The following is a 12,350-nucleotide window of genomic DNA, read 5'->3' on the forward strand; positions in this document are numbered from 1 at the left end:
TCCCGTATGGAAAATAGGCTGCAAGGGTTACACCTAAACTGGTAAACTACATGGGATGCCGGGAACAATGCTCTCTCTAAAAAACATAAATACCACAATTTAAGCATGATATTTACGTTTTAAATGGCTATTTATCATAAAAAAATTTGTGTTTTAATTTTAAGTAAATTTTATTAATATTTTCTTATAAAAAATGTTTTTTTATAATTTGTTTTTTTAGCTGAAAAAATGCAAGATTTATGAAAAATTTTAAGTTCTCCCAAGTTTTTGAAAAATGATATTTTGCCTGTTTTAACTTTTGTCACTATGATTGAAGTATGAATTGAGATTTTTATGATTTTTTCTTAGACTTCACCATACAAATGTAATTTAGATGTTTGGTTTTATAGAAACAAACTCTTTGATCATCTGATTATAATACATAAAAAGAATCTTTTAAGGCTTGAAAATCAACGGTTCAAAATTTTCATAGATATTCAAATGTCTAAAAATCATATTTTCCATCGAAATTACATGATCTTGCAGTCGATTCTTAACAAATAGACCATAGTGAATGCATTGTAGGGTTGAATTTGCAAAAAAAAAGTCAAAAAATGAATGCTAAAAAGTTGGAAATGCCTCTGGTTCACATATTTCTAGTTAACATATCCTAGTGACCAGGAGAAAAGAAAGAGGGAGCCAACTGGCCTTGTGTGACCTATTATAGATGATGGTGGCACTCCAAATTGGTGGAATGTGAGAGAAGATGGGCTGCTCTGACTGCTTTGTTTGTTTGTTAGCTCCACTATGATGGGTCACCCTGATATGACCCATCTTTGTCTACCCTTTGCTCTCTCTCTCTTTCACTCACGGTTAGGGATGGCAGTGGACTAGAAAAAAACAAGGATCCGTCCGAACCGATACCATTTGGACCGGGGATGGAGGATATAAAATGGACCAACGATGAAAATGAAAATTAAAACCCATACGGGGATGAACCTACCAATACCAATTTTTATACACAAAGTTGGAGAACACTGAAGAATCCCTGAATGAAATTTTCCTTTGAATGGGATCTTCTTCAGCCAATATGAAAACATGAAAGATGATGAAACATGATATTCCTTCAAAGAGAAAAAAGAGATGCTTCAAAATGACCTAACAATGATATTCTGATGAAATTCCATTTTGTATCCCGCGATGCCCCCAGTGCCACACACAATAGAGAGAAATGGTTCTGCAAACATTGTTCGTAAACTCTCAAAATACTCGTACAGATTTTGCAAAACTTAGTCAAATTAACTGTCATTCCCTCTTATCTTCCTCTGCATCATCATCCAGGCTGAAAACATCTGCGTGGGATGAATGCTTATCAGCCTCTTGCTTAACTAAACCAATATCACCTTCAGTCACTACTTTGTTTAGAGACACAGCTTCCTCATCGTCGGCTTCTTCTCCAATTTCTTCTGAGTATGCATACCTGGTTAAACAGATAGAGAAATCAAAATTCTGGACTTATCTATATGCTTAGATCCGAGACATTTACCATGTCAAATGAAAAAGAACAAGGGGCACTATCCCCTTCTGTTCATTTTATAAAATGAATTGAAGTTTCTGTAAGGATGATCACAGTAGTTCTCTTCAGATCAAGATGACCGAGCCTCAGATATAGGCCACAGTTTCTTTTTAAGGGAACATGAAATATTATTAAAAAGGTGACAAAACATTTACCAAAGAGGAGAGAGAGAGAGAGGTCCCAGACTATGAAGATTGTAAGCAACTAAAGGTGAATGAGATATTCAATAACAAAACAAACGGGGTCAGTTACTAAACTAAAAGCAGAAAGGGATATATTTGCTCTCCAGGATTAAACCTTCACACATTTGAAAATTATCTTTCTAAAAGAAATTTTATATCAAAACCAAACACTTGCAAGCAATTAGAGGGCAGTGCTTCAGCAATTCAAGAGAGATTACCGCTTTGAGTTCTGGGATGGAGCCCACAGATAACAGATAACACAGAGTACCGCAAATGCAAGAACATCCCAAAACGCAGTAATGATCCAGGCACTCTGCCACCGCTCACTGAATGGATCAGTTGCTTTGAAGTAAACCTGTATAAAAGCTGATGTGTTAATTACTTTTCCCAGCAGAGAAAACTATGCATGTCCAAATGATGATCGTTTTCTTGCATGTGGCATAATTGTGAAACCACAAAGGTGGCCAATAAGGATCAAACCCTGCAGATGCAGATGCAGCTAAAGCCAAAACATTATAAAGAAGGATCATAACTTTTGCATGTGGCATGATTGGGTAAACCACAGGTTGCAAATAAGGATCAAACCTTGCAGGCTTGCAGCTGCAGATGTAGTTAAGGCCATAACACTATACAGAAGGATCATAATTTTAGCATGTGGCATAATTGTGTAAACCACAAAGGTTGCAAATAAGGATCAAACCTTGCAGCTGCAGATGCAGCTAAAACCAATAACTACTAAAGCAAAATGACAACTGAAACAAGCAGAAATTTGTATGTCAAGAGCAACCAATATTTGTAGTATGTATAAAGTGGTGTAAACCATGACTGATCCAACAGCAACAAATCATAAACAGGAAATCTCAACACTGATTTACAAATAAATGTCCAGTGATGTCTGCCTGAGTAAAGACCAACTAGTCCAATTGAACTCTTTTGGGTTACCCAATCCCTTAATGAAATGTCCAGCATATTAGACATCCTTAAGAATCCATTGAAAAAAAAGGCTTTTCTCAGTTGAATTCAGCATCAGAAAAAGGTACAGAACAAGTAGTGTCAACTCCTCCTTGTTCAGCAAGCAACATGTTCCATTGCAACATTGAGATTCTTGAGACATTCATTGACTTTGGTTCAAAACGGGACAAAATTGTTGAACATATCCATACTACAAAAGCTCAACCCAATGCCCATATAACCAATATAATTCTCAAGACCATTCCACCAATGTATGAGCCCTTGATGGATTTCATAGATATGACCTCGAATCCTTCGTAAAGTGCCAGCATCTATGATCTTGATAAGGCATTGGTGGAACTCAATCAGTGCCTAGCAACAGATCCTCATCTCCCAAAACTTGGGAAGAAACTAATTGATTTTGTAATGGTATTACAAAGGTATAACATCTACAATACGACTATAAGTCTCAAGTGAATGACAACATAGTCATCGTGTGGTTTGCATATCAAAAGAAGCTCTTATAGAGAATGTTGTGCATGAAACACCTCTTATGCATGAGGAAGATTCAGATGTCGAGCCTCCAAAAGAGCCTTCTACAGTCCATCAAATCGTAAATGTAGTTGAAAATGTGCATGTAAAGAAAGTGTCTAGTAAGCGCATGCAATTAGGCAATGTCTATGTTGTCAGTGTGATGAAAAGTGGCATCTGGGGCCACAAATACAAAATTATATATATAGCAGCAGAGATGCGTTACATATTCTACTGACAAAGAACAGGTCCGCATCCACTGCAGCAAGATGGCAAAGAACAGGTTTTCAAGCAGGAAAGTAAAAATGTATCATTCATTTATTGGACCACTAAATGGCTATAGAACTTGTAAGATCCTCACCAATAGAGGATCAGATGTCCCCCCTATGTATCTTGCTTGTGTGATGGCCATCAGCCTATGCCTTTTTTGGTGTCAATCTATGTAACATAGACACGTCAATGCACCTGCCATACCATTGTCAACATGGGAACGGGTACTGGACATGGTGCAGTTCAACCCTGACCCGATCCAAATAACACAGTTCCTTTTTTGTGTTTTGACCCTGGGTCAAAGGGCAGGGCCATTTTGGTCCCCACCTTGACTGCAATAAACCCTACTCCCCTTCATTCTTATTGAATTTTGAGTAAGCTAATCTTGTTTGTTGTTAGTTTGTTATTAAAATGTTAAATTAATTTATTGTTGTTGGAATTTGATTCTTTCAAATTTGTATTTATGTGAAATATCTTGTAATATATATATATATAGCTGTGTCCCCATACCCACATTTTTTTGAATTGCCATGTTGTACCATCCATACCTGCACCTTCACCCATACCCATGTGACAGATGTCAATCCCTTATCAAGCCAGATGAATGAGTACTCTGTTTTATGTTCTACCAAATTACTTGGTCACCCGGCACTCCCACCACTTGTGTATAAGCAAGAGCCCTCCTGCAACCTCCATATGTCCCAGAACTCCATTCTAGTTTATTGATAATATGACAATACCACCACCTTCATCAGCCTAGGAGCAAGTATGGTGTTTTAGTTGCTGTCTTGGTGCTTGTTTGCGATTTTAGACCATGGAAGAGCCTTCTAGCAAAGTATTAATTATTGTTTCCCTGCTTTATTTGTTACAGTACAATATGACACTTGTAGAAGATATTTAGCTCCTAATGGCAGCTAACAATTGCGGTTAACTTTGTATGGTTATACTGTGTAAGCATAATAAAAGTATAGAAATACAAAAACAAGAATCCTCATGACGTGCAATAAAGGTACATGTAGTATTACTGTTTCAAACACAATATGAGAGATTGTAATAACATATGCAACAGTTGATGTGCATATTTTTAACTTGTAACAGATTATTTGGTGATGTTTAGAATGTTCTATAGAGGTTATTAGGTATGGAATAAATTCTTTATAAGAGATGGATTTTGGCATTGCTTGCATTCAGCTCAACAGGGAAAGAGTGTTCGAAGTTGAGATCAAAGTAGGGATTAAGGCAAGGAGAGCTACTAACAACCATTCCCCTCAACTTGGTGGATAAACCTCAACCACCATTACAAAATAGTAAGAAAGGGAATTCAAAGAGGTCATTGATGTACTTGGCATCCTTCAGGACAACAATACACATATGATAAGGGCTCTTCGTACCAAGCAAATTAACAATACACATCAATTATCTTGGTAAAATCCTATGTCACATCGATACAGGTGCATGTACAGGGAATGACACGTGCAAAGGATATAGAAATTTCTAAAAAGATCGGTACATGTGCGTATATTTATATTTATATTTGTATATCCCTAGAAACTAATAGGTGCAAGTTGTTTTGACTCAATCTGATCCCATAGATGTGTTCAACATGGACAATTTGCTAGGGGTCAATTTTTTTTTTCTTACAAAAAAATTTGTGTTTTGTTAAATCTTTAATCACCAGAAAAACCCGCTTACACGCCGGAAGTACCTATCTCAACACAATACAACACAGGTTTTGGTAGAAGTACCCATGTTACATGGGTAAAACTCTGTTATGTATCCCTAACGGAACCTTCAATATAATGCGTACCCAAAAGACTATAGGGAGGGGCATTGCCAAGAACCATGTTTTTTGCATCTTCACATTTGTATGGCACAAAAAGATTACACACCCTCAAGGATTTTGATACATATAGAGCTCACTTTGTGAAGATAAATGCAGATTAGAGGAAAGAAATGGGGCAAATTTTGACAATAGCTGGCATCAACCAAATTGTGGGGAGCACATAACAATATATTAAAACTTCACAATGATATATGCCAACTGGTGACCACATTCAATGGGAGATCCACATATAAATGACATCAAAAGGCATGGTTTTGTATCATTTTTGGATTCTTTCTTGTAGGATAGGACAGAAACAGTTTTTTCCTAAAAATCAAGAAGATCCTTTTTGGATATTGATCATTGGCTCTTCATTTTTTCTTCTTTTTCTTTTTCCCCTTTTTACCCATTTTTGTACCATGTTGGGACACTTTAAATAACTAAAATTTTCTTTTGACCTTCCATGACAAAAATATGAAATTTGTGTTTAGATTTTTCCCTGAAGAGTTGAATTTTAGGGATTTTTTTTATATGAACATGGTTCTCTGTGAAATCAGAGACCTCAAGCAACAGTAATTTATCTCCTCTAGCAGGGTGGCTTCTTACCTAGCTTTAGTTGCCTTGCTCCCAATATCTCCATTAACAGTACATACATCTGAATCTATGTCACATGGGTGTGGGTGTGGGTGCGGGGTGCGGCACTTTAAAAAAACTTGGGTGCAGGGGTGTGGCAATATATATATATATATATATAAAGTCCAAAAGTTGGACATAAATGACCCTGGGTGCAGTCAACGCACCCAGGGTCAGGTTGACCGCACTGGGTGCCGCACCCGCACGCGCACCTGCATCGCGTCGATGCGGCACCCAGTTGGCTGAGTCCCTGTGACATAGATCTGAATCCTTTTTCACTTACAAATACAGTTCACATCACCAGAAAAGGTCACTATCTCTATGATCTAATGGATACTGAATAAAAACAAGTTATTGAAAAGGACCTCAATCCGGTGGATGGAGAAAATAGGCAAGCAATAGGTATCGTAATTGAAACTCTGGAGCACAAACTCTAAGTTCATTAATTTCAGAACTAAACAAAACCACCAAATCGTTTGAGTATGGATAAACGAAAAACAATGCTATACTAGTTCAAAACTTATCCTAGAAAAGTAGTACTGATATGTTTAAGAACATTTATTTATGGGAAAAAAATTAAGAAATGAAAGAAGGACGAAAAAAGGGTTAAAAGAGGCATCTATGAGTCTAGAAACAGCATAACATATATGCACAAGGGGGACAAGATCAACATCAAGGAAAGAAAAATGGTCCTTTTCCAGCCCTGTAGTGATAACCAAATGAAGTCAAATAAACTTCATCTCCTAGTTAGATTAGCGTATTTAAATAAATAAAAATCCACTCAAATATATGTGCATTTAGAGGCAACATCTGACAAACAAGTGCTCCTTGTCATGATGAAAAATGATAACTAGGATAACAATATTGTTTATTACTTTGTCAGATTCAAGGATGGGAATAAGACTACATACCTCATACCCAATCCAGGCCACAGAAGCCACCACGGCCACTGTTAAAGCATTGGCAAATTTCCTGTAAGTGTCCAACTTGATCGAACTCCTCCTTGCCTAGAAACGGTAAAATTAGCATCAAAGGCATGCAAACAAATACAAACAACTGTCTATCAAGCAAATAATCCACAAAACCATACAATGAATGTATTGGAGAACTTTCATACCTGCAGTTTTTCAAGTGTTTTTGATAGAGAAGTAAAGATCCATAATATCAGGAATGCATCCAGGAATGCATCTGGGATTACAAGGAAGAGCCTTGCTTTCCCTGAAATATCATTGATGCTGCCAACATTCTCTGAAATATCCAGTAACTCATTTGCCAAGAAATATGTAAAACCAAGGAGAAGCACTTTGGACGTGAGACCACCAAGCGTAGGCCTTACAACACCATAACCCATAGAAACACAAAGTATAAGAATGCGAGAAACTGTTTTCCTGACAGCTCCAATAGTCACAACCCAAACTGTAATACCAACAGGCCTAACTCCAGTTCTATTGAAATTTGTGTACTCAAAGTACCATAAAGTCATTTCAAATAAACCAAGAACAATGACAAGGGTGATACAGTTCTGAAGCTGCAGAATCTCCCTCCAGAATCGTAAATACTGGAAAAACCAAATGAGACCAAGCAGCAAATAGGCAAGTGACATGAAGATATAGAATGTCATTAGTGAAGCCATCCTTCCAGGCAAATAACCTGTTGGATTTCTCCACAAGGTTTTGCCACGCATCATTAGCCCCTTCAATCTTGGATCACAGAAAATAAAGAACAAATTATACATTCCAGTCTTTGTTATGGGAACCACCTCTGCTGGCAACTTCACGGATAAGTCGTCCCCATTGAATTGTGCATTTAACACATAAGGCCAGTTAATATCCCCAGAAGAAGGCCGCCGCAGAACTTCACCCTGTCTACAACCTTCTAGCTTTGCAAGATCTGGAGTGCAACATAAGGACCTCTGTCCGCCATAAGCAGAACCACCAATATTGTCTCGATCAGAAGCCTCAAAAATTATAGCTTGGACCAATCCTGTGCTCTGTTGCATGCTTATATAGTGGGAAGCAGCTTCCTTAGTCCTCCAGAAAGTAATGTTCTCAAACCTATTAAGAAATTTTCATGCTGTTTTAATTGGTAAGGAGAACTAAAAACAAAGTAAAGTTGCAGAAGCTGAAAAACAATAAAAGCCTACTAGTAAGCATAACAAGTTTGAAACTTTGAAAGAAGAAACCCATGTTGTTTATTGGAATGCAAATTTGGTGAAAAAAAAAGATCAAAAGTTACAAGCCATCACTCCTAACTATACTATGAGGATAAAAACAAGGATCATTTATTATATCAAAATTATGATTCTTAGATCTTAGAAACACGAAAGTGCAGGTTCAAGTCCTGAGAGAGAGGTCGCTTCATGAGAAAGGCAGAAGGTTAGGATACACTGGAAATATGGGACTGCACTGCGTAATGTTCGCCACCATCAAGGTACCATAGAATATTCCATCATGATAATCAAGAAGCCTTGTTCCATAATCCTTTTAGGGTCTCTTGTCATTTCAATATATGATTAAATAGGGTTTCCCACATTCCTTCCAAAAAGGATCCAGTCCCTTGACATAGGATGGGTTCCATCCTATGTTGATCCTAGCCATCCAGCTGAAGCATCTGGACGGCTAGGATTAGTCCACATCCAGATGAAAATGTGGACCAATCCTAGCCGTTCATTGGACGGCTAGGATTGAATGTAGGATGGAACTCATCCTATGTCAAAGGACTGGATCCGTACTCCATTCCTTCGTTTCACCCCTTTTTGCCTTCTACCACATTTCATTTCGCCTTCCCCTTCTCCTGGTTCCTTAAACCTGCCGCACATCCATCCTCATATTCAACCAAAACATTTATCTTAATTAACATATTTCCCAGATGACTAACATGATAAGAGACCAAATCCTTAAAACAGACTTTTCCAAAAAGACAGTCATCTATCACAATACGAATGTTCAGTACTTCAGTTATAGCGAGCTCGTTTCTCTTGATCATTTCAAGTATAACCTAATTCTTATCATCAACACAAAGCCTCTGGACTGCTCGAGGTTAAATCTAAGCCAAAAATCTTATTAAAGCACTTTATTAAACTCCAAATGCTTTTACTAAATTTGTCTAATACTCTTTGAAAGCGTTCATTCCATATACTTCCATTACTTTTCAACTGAACGTTCATTTCTTACAGTTTTTATTACCTTGCAATCCAATTCTGCCAAGTTCGGAGATTAGTTTGGCGATCTCCCATGATTCCGGTAATCGCATTCCCGTTAAAATGCTAATTCCTGCAGCCTTGAGGAATTACCCGTTCCTTTCGACTTATGTGTGGCCAAACATTTCTCTCAAACCGGTTTAACCCCTCATTTTTCACATTAAACAAATTCAATCTAAAAAATTTCTATCCAAATCCCAATTGCTCGTAGTTTCTAAGCAAAACTTGAAAAGTAATGACTACTAAATTAGTGCAATTCAAGAAGACACAGTGATCATTAACCAGAAACTCTTCCGCATCATCTACCATTAACCAGAACACCACAGAACATAAAAATTCGCACTCCGTCCACATCTTTACCGAATTCCCTAGCCCTTAAACAAAAGAGATGAAGAGAAGAACCACCTGATGTAAGATCTGCCATTTCCGATCCCGCCCTCGCCAGCGGCGACGATCCCTTCGCTCCCACCAGGAAGAAGGTAAGCGTTCCCGTTCTCCCTGAAGGTTTCCTGATCGTAGATGTGGATCGAACCCCTAACCCTAGCTGAGAGAGCGAGGAGGAGGAGGAGGAGGAGAAGAAGAAACGGCACCGAACTGGATCGAAGAACGCCCATCGCCGCCCCGGTTAACGAGAGGAACGAAGAAAAACCCTAGACCGATCTCAGAGATCGGAGCATTCCGATCGGAAGGAGGAAGACGGAGGGCGCAGAAAAACCCTAAGAGTGGGGCTTCTTCGTGACGCCGTGAGGGGATTCGCGCTTCCCCGTTATGAAAGAGAGCTCGCGCGATGATTGGATGGTGTAGCGTGTTGAATGACTATGATGCCCTTATGAATTAGTAAATGATCGTGCAATAATTTTGTCTTCTAAGTCATTTCTGCATTTTCGTGTCTCTGAACAGTGAAAAAAATTGGTTTGGGTTTTGCCAGCGTTTCGGTTGGTCGGTCGATGTCGACTGTTGGGTTGTGACTTGTTTGTGAGAGTGAAGGAATAGCTGATGAGAGATTGTGTGATTAGGTGATGAATTCTAAAATCAAGGCACCAATAAAACAGATAGTAGCTGCCTTGAGTTGGGATTAAGGATGTAAACGGCTTGGACTCCGGTCCGAATCAGACTTAATGGGTTTGACCTGATCAGATTCAGATTCAGATTCAAGTGAAAAAAGATAAAACCAAACCTGGAACCAGCTAGTTTAAAACCCTGTATTTACACTTAATTTTGTTTGGGTTTTTAGTTGGATACAGATTTTAGTCAGATTCAGGTATGGGTTTGAATGCAAAACTTAATACCAAATCCAGATCTGGTTATTAATGGGATTCAGATTTAATTACTATACCCGACTAATCGGATTTGGATTTTAGTCAGATGGGTTACATCCAATCCATTGACATCGTTACTTGGAAAGTGTAGTCAGGTGACAGTCGTGTGAACACATTGTAATCTAAAAAACAAGTCCTCGTACAGAAAAAAAAAGTTGTTTCGAAGGCACAAATCTGGGTATCAAGGTTTTGTTGGCAAGGGAAGATTTTTTTTTCTTATTTGACATAAAATGGAAAAATTTACCAATTCAATGGCCATGTTTTGCATATTGAATAAACAAAAAAATCATTCTTATTCATTATTAATCTTCATGCATGCACAAAAACCTTTTCTTCAACATGAGCAGCTTAGTTGTCATGGAGGCCTAGGCCACTAAGCAGGCGGTCTAGGTTCAAATATCATGGGCATCACTTCTTGCAAAAACCGAAGTGTGCTGACTTTCTCAAGTTTTGAGTTATCAAGACAATGATTGTAAGTATAGTAGGCAGAGCCAGCCTCGATGACATTTTTTCCATATAAATATAAAAAAAAACATGAGCAACTTAGTTGTGATGGAGAGTGTGGCATCAGTAGATCCAACATCTTGCATTGAGAACTAATTATTCAAGGATAATTGACTCTAGAAAATACGGCACTGAAAATGGTTCTATTTTATAATATATACTTTTTTGATAGAACACAAATTCACATTATTGTGAAAATATTGTCCAAAAAAAAGGAAGGCGTTAAAAAAAAAAAGAAAAAAATTCATTTGTGAGCCAACCTTTGCCCGTAATTCCAAAGAAAAACGAATAGATTGCCCAACTAGCTAATTTGAACACAAAATAAATCAAGTAAAACTAAAAAAATAAAAAATTGATGAAGGCAAGAATTGCATCTTGTATCTAAGAGTCCAAAGGAACCAATTCATCTGTAAATTGCCATATAATTCATATCTTAGTTGGATCGGTTCGACCAACCTAACCCTTCCCAGCCCTTTTTCCATTTTTATGTACATAGTTAAGAAACCCCTTCTCACCAGGCGTTTTAGCTTTTCTTGAGAGAAAAAATGTCACATTTAGATTTCATGATGAAGGCCTTGACATGCCAATACCCCAATTTCATTGAACTGGGACCCGAACTGATAATTCCATCCCCCATCCTAACCCGATCCACAGCAACAACCTTCGCCACCACTAGCCTTGCAGCCACATTTAGCCATGTCGGGCTTGTGGAGTCCTCTGCTAAACACTAGCAAAAGGGTGATCACTGAGCCCAGCAGGGTCCTATGGATTTGAATATGGACCACCACCTCACCCACTCGTGCCATAATGCCCTAACTTATAATTCACGAATGAGATGGTTGGGTGGGTAGGTCTCACTATCATAACCGAAGGGTCTCGAGTTCAAATCTCATGGTGGTTATCCACCAGCTTGCCTATAAAAAACAAGTGTGCTTTTGCAAACGGCATGGCTCTTTTGTGACATTGGATTCCAATTCTAGCAAAATTCTTCTCTCCCATGTTTTATACAAATGAAGGAAAAAAAAGGTAGATTTTTTGTACCAATTCAACTTAAGGGTAGTTGTCTAAGTACACAATGATGAAATATAATTAGTTGGAGTTTCTCATTGAAGGTGAGACCGTTGGATTTGGATTTAGGAAAAGCATCTTATTGGATCCCTAAATTTATTCATGCTAAATCGTTGAAGATATTATAAATAAGCAAATAAAACATAATACGAAAGCGTACCCGAATTCATTATTACACCGATAGATCTTTCAAAACCTCTATAAGTGTTTTTTCCTTCTTCTCTAAACCTAATAAGAGAGTGACAAATTTCTTTATTGATGGGTTGGCAAAAGAGAACAATCACTATATATGGTTTTGGAGACCATAACCTAATTG

At 37.9% G+C, this 12,350-nt stretch overlaps 1 protein-coding gene across 1 annotated transcript; it reads right to left on the reverse strand.

Moving 5' to 3' along the window:
• Positions 1 to 1,043: 1,043 nt before the first annotated feature.
• Positions 1,044 to 9,887, reverse strand: LOC149846721 (uncharacterized). The gene is made up of 5 exons (XM_089996521.1): positions 9,549 to 9,887; positions 7,062 to 7,998; positions 6,856 to 6,951; positions 1,956 to 2,092; positions 1,044 to 1,459 (listed from the first exon to the last, which is right to left on the reverse strand). Exons 1-5 carry the CDS (start codon positions 9,755 to 9,757, stop codon positions 1,285 to 1,287), a joined length of 1,554 nt encoding a protein of 517 aa, XP_089852647.1. The 5' UTR covers positions 9,758 to 9,887; the 3' UTR covers positions 1,044 to 1,284.
• Between the last annotated feature and the right edge of the window lie 2,463 nt (positions 9,888 to 12,350).

Source organism: Nuphar pumila, chromosome 2 (assembly GCF_984573655.1).
Source record: "Nuphar pumila chromosome 2, dmNupPumi1.hap1.1, whole genome shotgun sequence".
NCBI classification, from domain to species: domain Eukaryota; kingdom Viridiplantae; phylum Streptophyta; class Magnoliopsida; order Nymphaeales; family Nymphaeaceae; genus Nuphar; species Nuphar pumila.